Source organism: Ambystoma mexicanum, chromosome 4p, assembly GCF_040938575.1.
Source record: "Ambystoma mexicanum isolate Mex_15411 chromosome 4p, UKY_AmexF1_1, whole genome shotgun sequence".
Classification (NCBI taxonomy): Eukaryota; Metazoa; Chordata; class Amphibia; order Caudata; family Ambystomatidae; genus Ambystoma; species Ambystoma mexicanum.
The window spans coordinates 1,229,517,023-1,229,539,224 of NC_090927.1; the positions used below are offsets into that span (position 1 = coordinate 1,229,517,023).

Below are 22,202 nucleotides of genomic sequence, written 5' to 3' on the forward strand. Positions count from 1 at the left end.
AAGGTCTTATGCTAAAATAATTAATTCTACATATATTTAGGTACTTTTGCTGATTCTCAAGTAGTCAGCTATATAAAATATCATTAGTTGTTAATCAGAAGTAAATCACAAACAGTCTCATAAAGGGTCTTCGTTATGAGGCTTCCTTTGCAGAAATAGATTAAACGAAAATCTAACTGTAAAATAAATAAATAAACGTACCAAAATATGGTCCGGCACAGCATACTTTGCGATTTTGGAAGCTACAAGTGATTTCATTTCTTTGGTAATATCCGTCTGCGTGTGACTTATGTCTTCCTTTAAGACAACAAAGGCAAATGCACCTGAAAAAGATGTGACACGTGTGACTTTAGCAAAAATGTATGACCAGATAAATATTTTTGAAGTATTAACTTTGTGTGCAAGTAATTCATGACTGCTTTCATCTCTCTCCTTAAGGAGTCATTAAGATTTAACACAAATAAAATACATTTTTCCTGCTCTTAACTGCTACCAACTATTTATCCTCTCTCAACTTTTTTGTGAGTGTTCTTATTTAGGCTGTCCACCATCAGGTGAACTGCCTCTAACCCGCTGAAGGAGGACAGTAGCATCAGAGAAGTAGAGATGCAGTCTGCAGATCCACTGCAGCACCAACAGTACAAGGGAGCAGGCTGCATTTTCTATTGCTCTCGGTGACCAAGCTTTCATATCAGTAAGCCTGCCCGAGCAGACACTACAGACTCCCACGTATGGTGATCTTGAGTGACTTATTGCTTTGGCTTATGATTCGGCCCCTCACCCTCCATAGATATATTATTGGCAAACCTGCAACCCATTTTCCTTTGTCATATATGATATGATAGTTTATTTATATAGCGCCTATACACAATGTGTTTCAAAGCGCTTTCCAATTACACTCGCATCCAATTACTAATACTTTAAGAGTACTATTGATCCTGCCAGTATTATTTGAAGTACTACTGGTAATACTGGGCCATTTTATGTGAGGAATGTAGAAGGGTTTGCTACGTTTTCAACCACTAATAATAGTTTTACTGGTCCCACTTCTAGTACCTATGTCTACCAGTGACATTGGTGGTAAGTTTACTACCTCTGCTACTAGCAAACCAGATACTATGGCTATCCTGATCACTACTGGTACAACCAGTACTGGTACCAGAATTGTAACTCATACAATGAAAGATATTAAAACGGACAGGATTATGACCAGTGGTACCAATAGTGCTACTACTTGTAATGATACTGCTCGCACTATTACAAGTAGTACTCGTACTACGGCCATTAGTACTACCAGCAATATTACAACTATTAGTAGCCATTGTTTTAGTACTATGTGAATCACTAGTGCTGGTATTAGCAGTGGTAGTACCAATGGCAGCTGCATTACTTCTAGCAGTCACAGTCGCGGAGGCTAGTAGCATCAGTAGTTGTACTAGTGTTGAATGCATTGTGTACCTCTGGTAGTGTGCTTTCTGATGGATGTTTCACCAACTGATTCCACATCTATGATGTTCTATCTCCAGTGCAGCTAATCTTCTGAAACATTTCTGCATCCAGGGGGTGCAGCGCAGCTCCGCGTCCACTCTGCTCAATGCTTCTATGCAGAGGCGCTCCTAGGGGTGCCTGAGGGGGCTATAGCACCGGGTCTTTTGGTTGTAGCCCCAGATAGAACCTCAGGGGTTACAACTAAAAAAGCTAGCTAGCCCCCAGCCCCGACAGTCCCAAAATTACCATAGCCCCAGATCTGTTCCAGACCTAACACGACCCCTGCAGTACGTGCCCCACACTGGACGTTACGTTGGGGCCAGTATATATCAAAAGAGCTGTGCCCCATGACCTTGGTTCCACCTTTTTCTCTAGCACTGTGCTATTAAGGGACCACAGAACATATAAGGTGTACTAGCTATCTGCCAGGAGGGGCAGGATGGGAGGGCGGTGCGGAATTCAAGGGAGGAACATCAATCAGAAAAGACATTAGTGAGACTGGACTCCTTCCTCTCACAGAGCCCTCTTCTATGAAAGACGCATGTAGCAATACGTAGATCTGGGAGAGGAAGAGGACACCAACTAAACCAGAAAACTCTGGAGTACCCTCTACTGAAGTGAGCATCCTGCCCAGAACAGCAATCTATGCAGTAAAATTCAGAAAGCCTATGCTGGAAGGCCTACAATGCCTCTTGGTAAATGTTCAAGACAGGTACCCCCCTATGCTGGACAGTGGAGGCAGACAGGCATCTGGTTGAAGGAGCCCAGAGAGCTTCGGGCACATCCTTCCCAGCAGATGATAGCATTCCACACTGCAGGGAAGGATCCACCTTGAGAGGGTCTGTTTAGTCAAAGCCCTACTAACACAGGCACCATCATAACCTTCAAAGAGCTGCTAATCCTTCTCGATATCCCTACTCCAAGAGATGCAGTAACTGAGTGCCAGCATCGTATCCAGCCAATGGAATCGCTCCTTTGCCTTGGAAGGGTGAGGTGGAGGGAAAAAACATGGGAAAATGCATCTTTTGAGAGAGATGAAAATTGGCGACCATATTTGGAAGGACAGCCTTACTCTCAATGTCACATTTTCTTTGGATAAAAACAAATAAGGAGGATTAACAGGTAACACCTGGAACTCACTCACCCACCCACCTCGTGGAAGTGAGATTACCGGTAAAATCACCTTAAAGCTAAGTAACCTTAAAGAACATGTATTGTAATTGGTTATTTATAACGTGCTTAATACCCAGAGGTTTCTAAGCGAGAACCCGGGGATCAAACCTATGTTGCTCTGCGTCGTCTTGCTTCCAAGACGAGCGCGTTGCCCCTGAGCTATCTACCCGAGTCAATGCATTGGCTCAAATGGAGCAAGCATAGGGAAAGTTAATACTTGAGTTAAAATCCCACAATGGTACAACCAGTACTCCAGATAAGATTTTAAAGTGGGAGTATTTTACTCCCTATTTTTGAAAGTTGGGAGCAAAAGGATTTTGTAGGGAGTAAAAAAATAAGTCCCATTCCCAATGCGAGTGTATAACAAGCGAGTAAATATGTTTAAACTGTTAAACAGAAATGGTTTGCATTCATGCAAATTAAAATGTACATGTTTACCTCTTCAGATGAGGTAGTAATAATAGTACAGCTACTTCTTGCGGCGCTATGTATACTTCTAGTCCAAACGTATACGGCTAGGTGTATGGATGAAAGTAGGGGGACAGGCTATTGTCCCGTTTCCTCTTTTTGTTGGCAGTATTTTTACTCCCTATTTAGATTTTCTGGGAGTATTTCCCTATTTTTAGGGAGTACAAGTGGCAGATACAACCATTATATGTAGGGCTGGATAAAACAAACGTGTGTGGTGAAACCGATTGCACAATCCTGCAAAAATGTAATAACCACAACATTGGGTATTGTGCAGAAGGAGCCTTGCTCAGGGGGCCTCTTCTAAATCAAGGTAGCGGGCAGGTACCCCTTTACAGTGCCAATCCGTTGGACTGTTCATGCCAAAAAGCAGAAAATCCAATGCAGAGGATCTAGTAATTTCCATAAGAAAATGTAGATCCCAATGAGTTTGGCAAAAGGTAATTCTAACCAGAATGGCCACCTTGCTAGTGGAGGGCCCAAAGCCAATGGTGGGGGTATGTGAAGAATCCGGGGAATTCATACCCTCTCCCCAAGGGAGAACCACCTCCTTTGGGACTAGGTAGGTGTGTTTGGTAAGCTTAAAACCCCATAGGGGACAGCGCAAGTGGGATCTCCCTGGGGGTAACCCTCGCTTAGAGGACAGGAGGTCCCTAGAAAGGGATGTGAATAATCATCCCTATGTTCAAAACCCTAGTATCTTTTTTGTTGGCTACATGAGAGGTACTCTAATGAATGACTGGACACAGCCTGTAAGAATGGCTGGTGATGTTTCTGACCCTAAGGTTACACCTAGCTCTATGAGGACAAGAAAACAGTGGGAAGACCCACCCCTTGGCCGAAGAAAGTATGATGCGACAATCACTAGTGGAATTGAGATAGAAACAGCAGCTGAGCTGGAAAAAGGAGAGATCCTCCTCCTGGACGGCTTGGCAGACGACAAAGAGAGTATGATGGGCAAGGAGGCCTCAGCCTCAGCCATGGGCGAGATCGTGGAACGCCGACCAACCTGGCAGAGCCAAAGCCGGGGCCTCCCAGCAAAATGGAGTAGGAAAAAGCTGCAGATGCCTCACAATCGGCAGGCCGACCGCCCGGCACCAGGGACGCAAAGAAGGACAGAGGAAAAGAAGGGTAAGCTCTGTATGAAGTGCAGTGCTGGTTGAAAGACAGAGAAGCACTGCCACATGGGCTAACCTCCCTGAGTCTCCTGAGGAGCAACACTGCAAGATTAAAGGTACGCAGCTACCCCATGGAAGCAGGAAAGGGGAGTCAAGACCCCTTCAAATCCCCAGAAGGGTAAGGTTTGGGAAACCTCAAGGTCGGTTCAGAGAGACAGGATCCCATGTTGGGGTGAATGAAGCAAGACCCCAAAGCTCGTGGTAAGAGAAGGGAAACCCCGCCCGGTTGAGAGAGATAAGATGGCAAGTTGGTACTATGTCATATTTCTGCATTTTAAAGACCGAACAGAAAAAAAGACAGATTTTTTTCGGCCAATTTTCTGTTGGTTTTAAAATGCCGAAATATGACCAATTATCCCTTCCCCACCCCCACCAGCCCCACATTCACTTACCCAATGCACTCGTGTGTGGCAGGAGCATGACAGTTCAATTTAGAAAGACCGCTCTGTGCAGTCACAGGAGTCTTTTTAAATCGAACTAATCGAGGGCTTGGAGGATCTGGGTGAAGTCACTATCTTGAAGTTGCCATTGTGCAAGTTCAGATTCAAGAGCCTCAGGTCCAGGATGTGATGAAGCCCCCCGTCTTTTTTCGGAACTAGAAACTAAAGGGAATACCACCCCCTGCCTGCTTCTGAGGGTGGTGCCAGTTGCATTGTGCCTTTTGCTAGAAGCTGATGAACCTCTTAACAGGAGAGGGTCTGAAGGCAAATGGGGCTGGACAGAGGATGGTCTGCTGGGCAGTAAGCACAGGGGAGACAATACCCCTATTGCACCAACTGCATGGCCCAAACATCCCAAATGGAAGTAGTCGTCACAGAGGCTCCGCACCCGGGGCAGAAGAGACCAACATTGAGGTAGGGACACCTCCACTTGGTGCTCCACAGCCTCATCCCCTGGGCGGGGTTGGAGTGACTGCTTCTTGTCTGAGGACACTTGGCCTCTGCCACAGTAGGCATACGAGGGGAAGGACTGAAAACATCTCCCCCTATTAGCGAGAGCTGACGGCTGCTGTACCGCTAGGCATAAGAACTTAGTCGCGGACTTGGAGGACTGAAACCACTGGATGGAGTTGTCAGCCTTGGCCCTGAAAAGGTATGTCCATAAAAGGGCACATCCAGAACATCCTGGGGGAACCCTGCGGTTCTCATCCAGGAATGCTTCCTTATCACTGTCTTAGATCAAGATCAGACTACAAAATCTGCTTAAAGGCCTCCCTATCATTTAATTCAATTCAATTCTTATAGAGACCCAAATGCCCATAGGCCTTAGGGTGCACAACAAAACAAAACAACCATACAATACAATACAAGACAGACGAGTGTCAGAGCCAGAAGAGGGCAGACGTGCAAGGAGGCATTCAGGTGAGTTTAAGATTAAAAAGGTGGCGCTTCATCCGTTTCTAGACAAGAGTGATTGTGCATGCTGACCTAATAGGTCCTGGTAAAGCATTCCATGGTAGGGGAGCCTGGATATCAGAGGTTGTACCACTAAACCTGTTCAGCTTGTATGTGGGTGTCAACCTTCTGAGGTTGAACTTCCCAAAGCTCCGACTTTCCCTTCTCCTCTTCACCTGACAAACAGGAGTCTAGAATTGAAGATATCCGGGGTCTTCGGGCTCGGTAGTCCTTCTTCTTCTTTTCTTTTTTTTCTGAGCAAGTGTCTCTCTCTCGGAAGGAAGCCACAGTGTTATGCTATTAAAAAGCACTACCTGCGGCCCCTTTCCCGAGAGGGACAAAATGGGGAAAAAACCCCAACAGCAGATGAGCAGTCTCAAGCGTCAGACCGCGTAGGTGCAGAGTGGAATTTGGGCTCCATCGGCTTCCGGAGGATGTTAATACACGATAGCCCTATTGGATAAATTCCAGCACAGAATAAGGAATGGATCAGAGGCAGCGTTAAGGAACACTGCAGTGCACAAAGGGTAAGGCAGTAAGATAATGGCAATAATGTAGAAGGTATGGTATAATGCAGTAGAGGCAAGAAAACCCTGAGAGGAAACACGGAGCGAGGAAAGACAACAAAGCGTGAGGAGAGAGAGAGCAGGTAAGAGTTAGCATGCGGAGAAGAGGCCCTGCAGAGGAGATAACGGAGAACGTGGTGCACCGTGAAGGCAATCGCACGCAGAGGCACCGGGGCGGAAATGAAGGTAAGAGAGGAAAACACAGCATTGTAGTGTAAAGACTGGTAGGGGGTGTCTGTACTTCCGCTCTCTATATGGTAGAGGAGAGGCACAGGAGACCCCAGCCAAGATTCTCTATAAGGTAGCAATGGACGAGCAATCAAGGCCTAGCTTCTCAGGAGATGATGCAGGCTGGTTCCCAAGTACAGTGTAGTCCCCGAACCCCCACAAAGGAATGTCCACACACTGTATTACTGAAAACACAGTCTTTATATAATTAATATTCAAAGGTATGTACACGATCACAATAACGCACTTTGTACTTGTAAGTCAATAATGATAAATATATACAATTCTAAAGTGGTAACACTAATGTTATCGAATCTCATTAAAGTGCATCAACTGTACGGTTAAAATGTCACACAGATTAATAACGCGGAAACCAGCGTTAGAAATAGGCAGGAACGTAAGATGGTTGAAACAATAGGCAGAATGCTGACCCCTACCGCTAGGCACAGTTCTGTGTGGAGATCCCCCCACCTGGGCAACCTGTAAATAAAGGATATACAGCACAAGCCCAGTCCATATGTTATGTTATGTTATGGTATTTTGCATTTATATAGCGCCTTATATACCATTGGTATGGTCTGAAGGCGCTGGTAGGTTGAACGCCCTTGGGAACCGAAGTTCATATCAGTAGAGAGAGTAGAGAGAGTCAAAAGGTGCGTGTGAGCACCGGGTATGTGTACAGCTCATGCGGTATCAGTGTAATAGCTGCTTTCTAGCGGTAGGTGTGGTGGTTGAGAGGTCAGGAGTATGTGTTCGTTCTGGCAGGATTTATCCAGATCGGATATGGCTGCGTTAGGCCTGAGGAGAACGCCTCGCTGGGGGGTGTGTAACCAGCAGTGATTATTTAGAATGATGTGGAGTGAGCGGCGAATGTTGATATGAGAACAGTTATACCGAATGGTGTCATAGTATCTCTGTGTTCTAGTTGAGTGGTGATGTAAGGAGAGAGTAAGCGTGTTGGTGAGATATGATGGGTTACATGCCCTTTCAGAGACTTCTAATTCACGGAGAGGCTATTGGGCACACTTCTAAATTCAACTTTTCACAGAGAGGCTATTGGGCACACTTCTGAATTCAACTTTTCACAGAGAAGCTATTGGGTACACTTCTAAATGCAACTTTCTAAATGTACTTCTAAATTCAAGTTTCATAGAGAGGCTATTGGGCACATTTCTAGATTCAACTTTCACAGAGAGGCTATTGGGCACATTTCTAAATTCAACTTTTCACAGAGAGGCTATTGAGCACACTTCTAAATGTAACTTTTCACAGAGAGGCTATTGGGTACACTTCTGAATTCAACTTTCTAAATGTACTTCTAAATTCAACTTTTCACACAGAGGCTATTGGGCACACTTCTAAATTCAACTTTTCACAGAGAAGCTATTGGCTACACTTCTAAATGCAACTTTCTAAATGTACTTCTAAATTCTACTTTTCACAGAGAGGCTATTGGGCACACTTCTAAATTCTACTTTTCACAGAGAGGCTATTGGGCACACTTCTGAATTCTACTTTTCACAGAGAGGCTTTTGGGCACACTTCTAAATTCAACTTTTCACAGAGAGGCTATTGGGTACACTTCTGAATTCAACTTTTCACAGAGAGGCTATTGGGCACACTTCTAAATTCAACCTTTCACAGAGAGGCTATTGGGCACACTTCTAAATGCAACTTTTCACAGAGAGGCTATTGGGTACACTTCTAAATGCAACTTTCTAAATGTACTTCTAAATTCAACTTTTCACAGAGAGGCTATTGGGCACACTTCTAAATGCAACTTTTCACAGAGAGGCTATTGGGTACACTTCTAAATGCAACTTTCTAAATGTACTTCTAAATTCAACTTTTCACAGAGAGGCTATTGGGCACACCTCTAAATGCAAATTTTCACAGAGAGGCTATTGGGTACACTTCTAAATGCAACTTTTCACAGAGAGGCTATTGGGTACACTTCTAAATGCAACTTTCTAAATGTACTTCTAAATTCAACTTTTCACAGAGAGGCTATTGGGTACACTTCTAAATGCAACTTTTCACAGAGAGGCTATTGGGTACACTTCTAAATGCAACTTTTCACAGAGAGGCTATTGGGTACACTTCTAAATTCAACTTCTAAATGCACTTCTAAATACAACTTTCCACAGAGAGGCTATTAGAGATTCCATCTAAGTGTGGCATATGGTAACAATCACATTTCTGCCTAGATGTGGCGCAGGCTAATCTGTGTGGTTCTCTCGGGCTATGGTGCTGGTTAACATTAGACTGCAGGCCATTGAAAGGTAAGTGAGAGTGGCAGGAGCTTTCTGGAGTAGAGTAATTGCTCTACCCCCCACCCAAGCCAGCACTTACAGTTTTGTCGGTGTCTGGTGGCTTCCTTGGCTTCCCCTGCGGACACCTGCTGACACTTCCTGGAGCCGCCCTTGGGGCCCTTAGCCGCTGGGGCTGCCAGGCAGAGGGCTGCCCTGGGAGGACCAGTGATGAAGGGCTTACGGCCCAATCAGAGCAGGGATGGGCGGGTTGGGAGGCGGGAGTGGAGCGGGAATCAGGAAGAGGGTGCGGGGTGGGAGAGGGACGCTCGGAGGGCCTGGGGGCCTAGTTGGCTCCCAAACAAATATGCGGCGTGCCCGGATGGGCTTCCTCACCTCGCATCGGCTGCCTGCAGTGAATGCAGGGGTCGGTGCGAGGAGGGTCGCAGGACCCTTTCAACCTGGGCTCACGGCCCAATCAGAGCAGGGATGGGCGGGTTGGGAGGCGGGAGGGGAGCGGGAATCAGGAAGAGGGTGCGGGGTGGGAGAGGGACGCTCGGAGGGCCTGGGGGCCTAGTTGGCTCCCAAACAAATATGCGGCGTGCCCGGATGGGCTTCCTCACCTCGCTTCGGCTGCCTGCAGTGAATGCAGGGGTCGGTGCGAGGAGGGTCGCTAGACCCTTTCAACCTGGGCTCACGGCCCAATCAGAGCAGGGATGGGCGGGTTGGGAGGCGGGAGGGGAGCGGGAATCAGGAAGAGGGTGCGGGGTGGGAGAGGGACGCTCGGAGGGCCTGGGGGCCTAGTTGGCTCCCAAACAAATATGCGGCGTGCCCGGATGGGCTTCCTCACCTCGCGTCGGCTGCCTGCAGTGAATGCAGGGGTCGGTGCGAGGAGGGTCGCTAGACCCTTTCAACCTGGGCTCACGGCCCAATCAGAGCAGGGATGGGCGGGTTGGGAGGCGGGAGGGGAGTGGGAATCAGGAAGAGGGTGCGGGGTGGGAGAGGGACGCTCGGAGGGCCTGGGGGCCTAGTTGGCTCCCAAACAAATATGCGGCGTGCCCAGATGGGCTTCCTCACCTCGCGTCGGCTGCCTGCAGTGAATATGTTCAATAGTCTCACTTCTTCCTATTAAGGTTTTACCCCCCCCAATGTACCTGGTGGAGTAGAGTTCTCCGACGATGCGTCGACCGATCCTTCTTGAGTGCCTCCCTTTCAAGCGGGAGCCACGGATCGTCGAGAGGTGTCGGGGAACTTGGCGATCGGTGTCGGGGAATCGACGGCCCTTCTTGAGTGCCCTCCCTTTAGGGCAGGAGTCACGGGTCATCGAACGTCCGACGGTGAACAGGGTGAACTACGGCAGGGAAGTGGCAGCTTCGTTTCTAGCGGTGCTCGTCAACGACAGAGCGTTGGCGTCCTGCAAGGAAGAGGCGTGCGGGGCACCTCAGTGACGATAGTTCTGGACCGCAAAGAGATGATGAAGAACTGTGGCCCAGCAAGGGCGTCGAGTCGTCGGTGTCTCTGTGGTCCTTAGGTGGCGGGAAACCCACCGGTGGATGCTCCTTGGTGTGTCGACGGTCGGGCCTTCTCCAGCGGGAGACGAGCGGGTGATGATGCAGACGAGAGCGTCCGATGATCAATGGAAGTTCTTAGGCAAATGGGAGCACGCGGCTCCAGTCGCCGACGGCGGTCGTCAACAGTGGCAGACAACAGTCCGAGTGCTTCTCCTTGGAGTTCCGCAGCAGTCCCCATATCGGGTCGGCAGCCTGTCGAAGGTCTGTCTACCAGGGAGCGTTGGCAAAGATCAGCTGTGCACGATGGTCCCTCGTAGCTCAGGAAGAGGGCGCCTTACCAGGTCCTCTCTGGGTCAGTCCTTGGAAACACAGCAGCTTTCAGATTGCGAGGGAGAGCAACAGTACTCCTTCTCGTCCAGCAGGGCTTCAAGGTCAAGCGTCAGTTACTCGTTGTAGTGGACTTCAGCTTCTGAACATGATTCCTAGCAGTGAGAGGTCCCCAGATATTCTGTTGATCTCCCATTCATTCCGCTGGGTCACACTCAAGCATCCAATCACGACTACAGGCATTCATGGAGGCAGGCAGCCAATCAGGCACACAAGGTATTCAGGCCATTCACTTCTCTCCAGACACTCACAACACGTTATGTGTATTGGGACAAGTACCGAGCCATTCAACACTCCAAGCTGCATTCATACCGGTTTTGGGCATGGTTGTCTCAGTCATTGTGTCAACCACCAGATACGAGACACCCACAACACAGAATGCATATTCGTCACACACTTTATTCACCCAGGTCCCACCCACAGGAGGTACCCACAACATACATCACCGGGAAGGCTCCAGCTAGTCTGGCCGGGCCTTCACAACAGCACCATATATGGCATTTCCACCCAACAGCCAGTCAGGGGGAAGGGACAGAGTCAGGGCTTCCCAGGACTTTGGGAAAACAAGGTAATGGGTAATAGAAAGCAAGAGGCCACCGGGGCCATCTTGTTTTCCATCAGGAATCAACTGATCCCAATGGCAGGGTCGGGGTATCCCAAAATGGAGGATACTCCGCGGACCTGTCCAATTCAGCATGGAGCTGCCACCAGCCCATACCCTGCTCTGCGGGTCACCCACAGGTGCCCAAAAACATACACTAGGGGCACATGGTTGTACCCCCACCCATGGGTGCCATAAGGGTATCCCACGGGTCCGTTCACCAAACCAAAAGAAAGAGAGCTGCACCGCCAGGAGTCCCACATGAACTCCTGCACGGAAAACACGACAGAACACATGATAAAAAGCAGTAAAGGACAAGGATACGGAGGCCCTGTCCCTCCGATGTATTTCCAGCATCACATGTAGCAACCGGAGAAAAAGCACAGCAGCACCCGCGAGGCTGACCGTAGCGGGTTGCAATGTGCAGTGAGCAGGGAGGGCGTGGCTAATAAGCCTCCCTGTTCACTGCTGCAGCAACGCTAGACCGCTGCTCACAAAACGCTGGGAAACGTGGCAGATCCCTCAATGGTGGCGTGTAAGCCGTGATCGGGACCACAGGGTCCATGGAAGGCTGCGCATGACAGTGGGTTGAAGGAGTTTAAGATTTTCCTGAGATTGCAAAAGGCATCCTGGTTTGTTCACCTTAATCTGACCCTACAGATATTTAGGATTGGAGCCAATCCAGCATTTATAGGACAAAGTCAGGATCTTGTGAGTGATCTAATGTCCATTGGGGTGCCAATTGAGATCCCTTCTAGCATCTGAAATATGGCCCTGTCTAGACAAGCCATGAATGGCACGAACTGTGCCATTTTGAGAGACCTGTAAAGAGTGAATATTTGTTTGTGACATGCCAGCCAGCAGACTATTACAGTAGTCCAGCCTTGAATTGAATAGGGCAGTGGCTAGTAGAGAACAATTCCTGCCTGAAATGACAGGCCGGATATTGCTAAGAAGCTTTGTTATGTAACCACAAGAGAAGCAGAGATGGGAGACATGAGTTTTCATAGTAAGTTGCTGTCAAGAAAAACACTGAGCATCTCCACACTGAGACAGCAATGAAATTTCCCGCAGTGGTGAAACTACTATAAGCTAGGTGAAGCTTCTTCCGTTGAGGGCCAGAAGCCACGATCACAAGCTCTGTTTTGTCCTTGAGGCCTAAAGAGTTGTCGGCCATACACCTCTGAACAGCATCATACACTTTGTTGATGGCAACTGAGTCGTGTGCGTGATCACCAGTAAGCTCAAGGACGGCCTGGGTGTCGTCAGCGTAGTTGGTGTACTGCACACACAGGAAGTCCAGGAGACTGAGGAGGGACTGATGTAGACATTAAAGATTGTAGTGGCAATACACAATCCCTTTTAGATGCCGCTGATTTGAGTAATCGGAAGGAAGCTTGCTTCACCCTCAGCCACTCTTGCAGTGTGTGGCCCCAAGAAGAAAGAGATCCACTTAGCTGCCAAATCTGAGCAGTGTCCCTGGTCCTTTAGTCTGGTCACCAACAAAGAGTGATCGACAAGATCAAAGGACGCTGATAGATCAAACAGCATTAGCAGGGCAGGATGTCCCCTGTCCACTATTCTGGCAAAGGTGGATTTAAGATCCAGCATAGCGGTTTCTGTTCCGTGCTTAGCTCTGAAACCCGACTGGCGATCCCTCAGGATACTGTGTTCTTTGAGCTGACCCTGAATATGTAAGTAGGCTACATTGTCCATGATCTTGAGCAAAAATGGCACATTTGTAATGGTCCGATAGTTGGTGGCCAAGGCTGGATCCAGAGTTTCGAGTGTTGAGTGTAGGAATGCTATCATGAACCAACAATTCAAGCAAGTCTCAGGTTTAATCCTTTTGGTTTTTAAAGGGGTAATGTTTTCAATGACGGAGTTGATAGTATCTTTAAGATGTAAAATCAAGTCACATGAATTGAGAAAACTGCCAGTAGGCTGTAGCCTAGCATCAAGCATGGCTGAAAAGTTACCGGGAATGAGATTTTAAAAATGTCTGGTTCTTTTCAATTATAGGGAGTGAGTCCAACCTGGCAGGTACAGCTGGTAGCTGAGCGTGAACATACACTAGATAGTGATCCGACCAACGACATGGCGAGACTCGAACATCAGAGAGGGACAGGCAGTGTGTTAAGGCCCAGTCCAAAGTATGAAAATGTGTTTTTTTTACCCATTGTGAGTAACCAATGGTGTGCAAGGCCTTAATAAGGAAGGAGGCATGACTATCAGAGGGGTCTTCAGCCCAAAGGTTCAAGTGTCCAAGAATGATAATGATGTGTTATTTATATAGCGCCTTAATCCAAATCGCTTTACAGAGCACATATTTACATACAATACCACCCAACTGGAATTGGTACTCATTTATCGACCTCGGAAGGATGAAAGGCTGAGTTGACCTTGCCGGGATTCCAACCTGCGGCTTGCAGATCACACTCAGATCGCAGAAGCGAGCGCTCAACCCGCAGAGCTATCTTACCTGCTAAATTAAATTAAATGATTAAAAGTGTTTTGGCCTTGGTAATGAGATTAAGAAGATCTAGAAAGAGTTCCTCAAAATGAGGCATAGCCTTGGGAGGTCTGTAAATGAGCAACACACTCGGGGAAACATTGGGATCGATTTGTATTTTTATGATGAGGCTTTCACACTCCTCGGGGCTCGGATGAGTGACTAAATGGCAATCAAGATGTTTTTTACACATAAGGGCCACTCCTTTGACCTTTTGACCTGTGCGGTTCATGGGAAAGATCGAATAGCCTGGTGGAAGGGATTAGGTCAAAAACACTAAATTGGAGGCACAAGGGAAATAAAGCCTGCTACTAGCGATCCCTCAATTAGGTTATTCAACCTCTAACAACACACAAACAATGCTAGGGGGCAATCCATTCTGTTGCTGAAGAAATATACACAACCAAACACTGGTTTAAGAAAACCCAATGCCTCTACCAAACTCAAGAAACATATGTCGAATTTGTCACAATTTTTACTATTATCAAAATTGCGAAAAAACACAAACTTAAAATTTGGACAAACAAATGACCGTTAATTTGTGATGGGCCATATAAACAGTGCAAGCTGTAACAAACAGTTTTGCATTTTAAAGGTATTTCATCTTGCAAACTTTTGGTACAAAAAGAGTGAAAATTGGCTTGTGCTGTAAAAAATTCAAACAGTAAAAACGCATCAGACATTCCATTCATCCTGCTCATTTATCACTCTTACTGTAACACACATTTACACCATTCCAACATGTTTCTTTCCCCACTCTTGTAAACAAAGTACATGGAAAATTCTTCAGGGGCTGTCTGAAAACAGCAAACGTGCTGTTGTCCAAATATAATCTACACATATAAAACAACCATCAATTAAATTTACATTCTCTGAGCCATTGTAAATAAGCACAATTAATTCAGTTGAGATGTTATTTCTCGAGACCCGTCAGTCTTTTCTTATGTACCAGCATTTGGAGATCTCTCAAATTCAAGCAGTCTGTAATGGTAAGGCCTCCTAATCAGAATTAGCCCTAGTCGGGCACTGCTGTCTGTGTGTTCGCCACCTGACTAAGGGCCTCATCACGACTTCAGCGGTAACCCTTAAATCCGGCGGTAGCGCTAATACTGCCGGATTTAAGGGTCTGCCGAATCATGGCTTTGGCGGATTTCGCCCCAGCTCTGAGCTTGGGGGAAATCCGCCGAAAATTCGCGCTATTACCGCCAGCGGGAAATCCACCGGCGGTATTAGCGCGAAGATTCCCCATTGAGCCCAATGGGGAATGGGGCATTCCCGAATGGGCTCAGTGGGGAATGGGGACTTACATTACCGCCAAACTCGTGATCCAGCGCTATTAGCGCCGGGGAGTTAGGCGGTAGGGCTAATACCGCCCGCGCTAATAGCGTTACCGTTACCGCCCAAGTCGTGATGAGGCCCTAAATCTTAGCAAACAGCAATCTGAGCTGCCCAATTATATCAGCAAACAAAGAAACATCATTGTTTTGATGGGGAGCGAGTTGTGTTCAATGGTCCCACAGCCAATTGAGGGGTGTCGCCCGTTTGTCCCTTAAACGCGTGTTGACGATTACGCCCAGGTCGTGGGATAATGCTCTGCCGGTCCGTCGGAAAAGGTTTCTTCCGGTTGTACCATCAGCCCAAAGTTAGTAAGGACCTTTTTTGCATGGCTCTCAATCTCCCAATGACAAGCAAAAAGTGCTTATCCGTTCAGCATCGAGTCCCAGATCTCAAATTGTTAGTCTGCGTTGGCGGCCGTCTGACGTATATGAAGGTATAAGGTGGCATCAGTAGGAATGGAGCAATTAAGCTAGGTTTCCGTAAGAGCCATCACACCTGGAGCAAATTTAGAGAGGTCAGCTATTTCTGGTCCGTGTGTTCAGCAGGGAGAACGACATTATGGAATCTGGAGAGCTGGCAGCGCCATGGGTATTAGAAGCCAAAGGAGTTTATGGTCCCTCCAAGTGTGTGAAGTCAGAGCTACACACAGCAGTTGAAGGGGTTATCTGGTGAATGCCCATAACCGCTTCAGAGAGACCCATAGGAGGTATGATATCCTTAGCTAGCTCCTTATCAGAAATTGGGAGATCAATATTTTTGGTACATATTTCCACAGAGTTGAGGGATGCTGCTTCCTGTTTCATGGAAGCACGGGTCGCTAGGTCCAGGGGCAGGAGGGCTTTAAAGGAGCCTTTAGGGTGTGAGCCATGAGCCCACACAAAGGAGTGGAACAAATATGGTCCTCAGGGGTACAGTGGTAGGAAGGAGAGTCTGTAATCTGAGCCCTAAGTGATGATGGGCCAGTGAGGTACGCAAAGAGGGGGGAATCTCCTGGGCTTCTAGGGGGAATAAGGTAGCATTGCAAAATACTAACTTTCTTGGCTTGTTAGGAAGCCAGGTTATAGACGAAAGGAGAACTGGCAGCGTGCAAACTTTGTATGAGATCATTCATAGAATTCATTGCAAAAGTAAGGGTAGTAACCAGTGGAATGTAACGTGGAGGAAGTGGCAGAGAAAAAGGACCTGCACATCCTGAAAAGGGTGCAAAACCCCCTCTCATGTCCTCGGCTGGCATACTCTAAGCAGCCCCGAAGACCCAACCAGAGGTAAAGATTTGGCCAGGGTGCAGGAAGCATTAATAGTCCTCAGGGCAAGGTTACCCAAGACGAATATCTTCCTTCCCCATGAGTCCAACCTCTCTCCCTCCCTGTCAGGTGCCTTTGAAATGTAGATGTCTTAAGGTTGGTCTGAACAGCCAAGCTCTCAGAAGAGGCATGAGTGGACAAGAACACTGGGTTAGCACATAGGCATGAATATTTGTACAGAGAGAATTACTAACTTACAAATAATTTTAACATACCTTTACATTATCGCAGTCCTGAACAAGGCTTAGCTGCTAAGTTTTGTCATGTAAAAGTTGAAACATTTAAATAAAAGAGGACTGAGATGTCCTGAGATTTTGAATAATCTGGAGGATTATATCCATTGCTGTAATCTTATAACAAGTTCTATCTACGGAATACATATACACTTCTAGTCTTTAATTTATTTAACAGAGGAATATTGATGATCTAATCCCCATGACGATCCCACCCACAATCTGGACAATAAACAAGGTGCTTTAATCTGAATATTCTGTTTTATTTAAAATAATAAATCAGGAAATTAATTAGAGGCAGCTTGTTGTGATGAATCGGGTTCATTTGTCCCTTGTGAGGCGAGGGAGGTGAGCCCGATCAGCAATACCCTCCCTAGTAGCAGAGGCACGCAGGACCTCACTCGGAGAAACTCCTCCTCTGGGGAGAAGGACTCACATTTCTATGAGGAACTCCCTAAAGAATATCCTGAAATTACCTATTTGGGAATATCAGTCAAAAAGGACATACAATATATAGTGGCTTGGATGAAGAAAAGACTGCCATCTATTATTGTCAACAAAAAAATGAATATGTCTCTTTAAGTAGAAATTCCCATTTATCTGCGACAAAGAAGCTGAAGTTGGAGAGACACGCTGCAGCAAGCAGAGGCAGAGAGACATGTACGTCGGCCAGGGAAGCTCTCTGGCGACCCAACACCTGAGAGGGGAGGAGACTCCAGAGATCGCAAAGCCCACCAGTTTGGAAACCGCTGGAAAGCCAATAGCAGAGCACGGGACACAGAGCATCCCTCGAGAATGCAGAAGAGATATAGTGGTGGCGTGTGTATGGATATCCCATGGTGGACCAGCGGTCCCGAGAACTACACCAAGACCACTAGGCAGCCACAACCGCCTACCATCGGCCTACCCACAGAGCTGTCAGTCCATACAGAGAGAAATTACAGAGCTTGAATGCCAGGGGCAAGAAGGCGAGAAAAAGGAAAGCAACAAACCCGGTATTATTATGGGACTGTTCATACTTGTTCCAGTCAGATTCACGAGAGAGTGAGAAAATTGAATGATGATGATAATAGAAACTGAAGACACATTGAAGGATACACTGAGTTTACGAAACAAACGCATGTGGCGAAAAGCAGAGTGCTTAATGAGAAAAACACAAAAGCAATAGAAATTATGAGACGAACAAAGAGAGAGAATTGTAGAGACTGGGTATCACTACTGGTTAAGTTAAAGGGGAAAACCACCCAATATGAGCCAAGGCAAGAGGGGAAACAAAAGGGTAAATCTTATGTCACTAAAGTGCAAAGTAGTTGTTCAAAGTTCCAGAAACCTACCTCTGAGAAGGGACACAAATCTCAAAGTCTTCAAGGAGTTATATGAACTGTTTAAAGAAGTCTCAAGTGACTATTTAAAAATATAGTATTAAGAAGAGTCGAGAAGAAGAAACTTGCAAGAAGCAAGCTCCAGGAGAAGGCAGCCATTATCCTATCCTTTAGTTGTTAGAATAGTCGTAGGGTCAGTTAGGGATAGTTTGGACTGTGGACACTTCTTTTCTTTCTGACATTCAAAGATGACTGACGAGCACTGACAAGCACCGGTGTTAGTTTGAAAGGTAGGGAACACCCCATAGAGATGGGAAAGTTAGGCATTGGACTTTTTCTTTATTAGTACCCGGCGGGGGTTGAGGGGTGGCAGCCTCCCAGCCAATAAGGAGGCTTGGAACAGGGGAATTACCAGACGGTAATCCTGCCACCCTGAGCCTTCTCAGGGCTGGAGACCGCTATCTTACCCCCGCCAGGGAATAAGGTAAGTGGCGTCCCCTGCCCTCCCCCACACCCTTTTATCTCATATTTCCCTCCCTCTGCAGTTACCTTTTTTTTATCAGGTTCGGATCAGGAGCAGATGCGCCGGGTACTCTTCTGTCCCCAGTCCGTCACTTCCAATCCACGAAGCGGCCATTTTCTTGGTTTTCAATTTTCCTATTTTTTTTAATGCGTTTTCTTTGTTTTCATTTTTTCCAATTTTTGTAATGGCCGCCATGGAAAGGGAGAAGGGATTATGTGCAATCCCTTTTCCTTTGACGTGTAGTCCCTTCTCCCTTTCCAGGGTGGCCATCTTTTTTGTTGAATTTTTCAAACTTTTTCCAATGGCCGCCCTGGAAAGGGATAATGGACTTTGTTTTCCCTTTCCTGGTGGCCATTTTTTTCTTTATTCAGTTGCGAAACACCGAAGCATTTCGCAACTGAATTAAAAAGCTTTTACTACCACTGTTCAATGGGGCGGGGTACCAATAGCAATAATCCCCTCGCCGGGTGGGCATTACCCAACTCAGTAATGACACCCCCCCCCCCCCCCCGGCTCGGGATTATTGCTTAAAGGAATCTATCCTTGAAATGCCAGCGTCCTACGTCTGATTCGACACATTGTTTACAGAAAATAAAAAACCTGCTCACTGTTCTATCACTTAGGTTTGTATCACACCAGAATATCCAACTTATTTTGCATAACCACACCAAAATAAATTGAACCATAGCTGACTATTCTTGACAAAATAGGATCATGTAACATCTATCTAAACGAAACTAAATACCCTATTCTCTTTTTTAAACAACACATAACTCAAAAGAAAAAGTTAAATAAGTTTAACATCATTATAAAGGGTGCTTTCTGAATTTTACAAGCAACCTGTGGTGTCCAATAAGGGAGCAATGTGTTCCTGATATCTCACAGACTAATTTCTAAATAATTTTCATAAAAAATTGGCAAGTGGTGGTGCAAGTATATGGTGATCTAAGCAAACAGTTTATACATCAGCGTAACGGGCAAGGTTTTTGGAAGTACCTCCGGTTTCCCAGGTGAAATATTGGTATCACTACCATGCAGAAGGTTTTATTTTGGAGAGCAAAACACCCTCATGTACTAAAGTGTCCCACCAGCATACATTATTAAATTTAAATGTAAATTGAATGAACACATTCATTTTAATTGGCATTAGGAGTCAACTTGAGGCAGAATCTTTCTGTTTCTGAACAATGTTATGCAAATTTGGTTAACTGAAACTATTTGTTTAATCAAGATTCACCCTCCTTGAACTCAGGAATCAACAGAACCATTAACCTTCATTTTGATCAAGGCATTAAAGAAGCTAATGGACACATCGAGTTTACTTGAAGAACTGGTGTGTGCGCGCGTGTGTATGTATGTGTATATACATGTGAGGGGTTGTGTGTGTGTGTGTGTGTGTGTATATAGAGTGCAGTATGCATGTGCAATGTTGTAGGCGGGCCACTGATTGCAGCAAGCTGTTGGGATAAATGAATGTAGTGTGTGTCATTGAGGGTGCCAGCTGTTAGTAGCAATGCTGGTATGATGGCAAAGCCAGGATGACAGCTTTTTGTTTAGCGACATTAGTGGTGTTGTCGGCAAAGCCAATGCGTTTTCTTCAGTGGGAAAACCAGCATATATTTGCAAAGCCAGCATTAATACACTTTCTGCAGAAAAGGGGTAGAAACCTTGAAGCACTTAGTTATGTTCTGTGAACCACTAACAGACACGAGAGCCAGGTTTCTGGGTAAATTATTTGAAGAATAAGCTACCAGACCATTGGAAGAATGGTGGCCAATTCTAAGGTGGGGGGGCTGTCTACGACGCTGGCGCTCCTGAATTTGGCAAAGGTGATATTTGGCATTCTAGAGCTAACGGGTACAAAAGACATAAAAGCCAGCCTCTCACTTGTCGAACCTTGGGGGCTTGGCCCCTTCTGAAACTTCCTAATTTCTGAAATGTGAAATTTTGTATCATAATTGAAACTGAGAGTAACCTCTTTGTTTTTTGTTTCTTTTTTTTCTTCCCCTTTTTTTCTCTTTCTTTCTTCCTTAAAATTCTCACAGCTTTTTTGATGTTATTTCAGTTTTATGTCTCTGTGTTTTGCATCTAAGGTTTTGTTTTAAATCAATTGATTGCCATAAAATAAAAAATGATAAAATACACTTTCTTATAGTGACATCACTGACATTAGAGCAAAGCAAACCTGAATGTGTTCTTATGTGGGATAATCGGCATACTAGTTTGGTCTGGATGAACTTTACTGCAACAAACCAGAATCACCTGATATTTGGACAGGGTTTCATCCACATAGCCTTAGACAATCAATAAACAATCATATGCACTCCATTTCAATGATTACTTTTGAAAGCATACCATAAAAAAAACCTCAAGGGACAACAGTAAAATAATGATTTATCAGTGTTTGCATATATGTGGTAGAAAAAGCAGAGGGATCGTTGGCAAGGCTAAACTCTTTAGAAATAGATTGACAGCTACTTATAGTAAAGGATGTTGGACTGTTTCCTAAATTACTGGGGAAATTCAATTACTGTTTGATCTACCTCAGTTAGACCTTTGATGTGTACAGGGAACTTGGCAGCCAGGGATTTTTGGAATGGTGGGGTGCAAGAGGAGGCAATCCCGTCATTGCCTTCATAGCTGCTGAAGCCACATTGTATGTAATTTGGTAGTAGTGATGGGTGAAGTGAGTGGTTTGGTATGATCAAGAAGGTAGTGTTTTGAATTTTCCAACCAAATGGGTATGCATTGGCAAGAACAAAGAAAGTATTACCTGTGTCAACGTTAAGTGTAAAGACATTTTATGGTACCGGACAGATTGTCTATTGGCTGCCATTCGGGGTGAGGTTGTATACAACTTGCTTAGAAACTTGCTTAGATGGGATCTGCCCAATATACATCATGCCATCTGCCTTGAACTGCTAGAGTTTGGCTGACCTTACAAACCATGCATTTGCAAAATCAAACATGATGGCTTTTATCTAGTTAACAAGGGGGGTCCTGGGAGTCCCTCTGCCAGACATTAGTCCTGGTTGCGAGAGACTTACCCAGAGTCTTTAGCTCACTATCTTTCACAGAGAAGAAATATTCCAAACATATCAGTCTTTGTCCTGCCCTGGGGCAGTCCAGCTCCGAAATGCTAGGCAATTCTCCTCTGAACAAGAGTACCAACAGCATCCCCAGACACGTGTTTCGGTATGGTTGGACCTCATCAGTAGGAAGGAGCTGTGCCTCTCTAAGAATAGTGAGCAAGGGGTCCACGTCTGGATTCCCCTAGTAACTTAGGGTGAGACCCAAAGTTACTCAAATATGCAAATTAACAAGGGGGGTCCTGGGAGTCCCTCTGCCAGACATTAGTCCTGGTTGCGAGAGACTTACCCAGAGTCTTTAGCTCACTATCTTTCACAGAGAAGAAATATTCCAAACATATCAGTCTTTGTCCTGCCCTGGGGCAGTCCAGCACCGAAATGCTAGGCAATTCTCCTCTGAACAAGAGTACCAACAGCATCTCCAGACACGTGTTACTCTTGTTCAGAGGAGAATTGCCTAGCATTTCGGTGCTGGACTGCCCCAGGGCAGGACAAAGACTGATATGTTTGGGATATTTCTTCTCTGTGAAAGATAGTGAGCTAAAGACTCTGGGTAAGGCTCTTGTAACCAGGACTCATGTCTGACAGAGAGTCTCCCTGGACCCCCCTTGTTATTTCGGCTTTTATCTAGTGACATT

General features: G+C 46.0%; 1 protein-coding gene across 1 annotated transcript in view; it reads right to left on the reverse strand.

The window, feature by feature from the left end:
- ACSS1 (acyl-CoA synthetase short chain family member 1) overlaps positions 1-22,202 on the reverse strand; it is a 968,098-nt gene that overhangs the window by 74,153 nt on the left and 871,743 nt on the right. Inside the window, exon 13 of the mRNA XM_069606883.1 lies at positions 202-323. Coding sequence (XP_069462984.1) covers positions 202-323 — 122 coding nt within the window. The remainder of the gene's footprint in view (positions 1-201; positions 324-22,202) is intronic.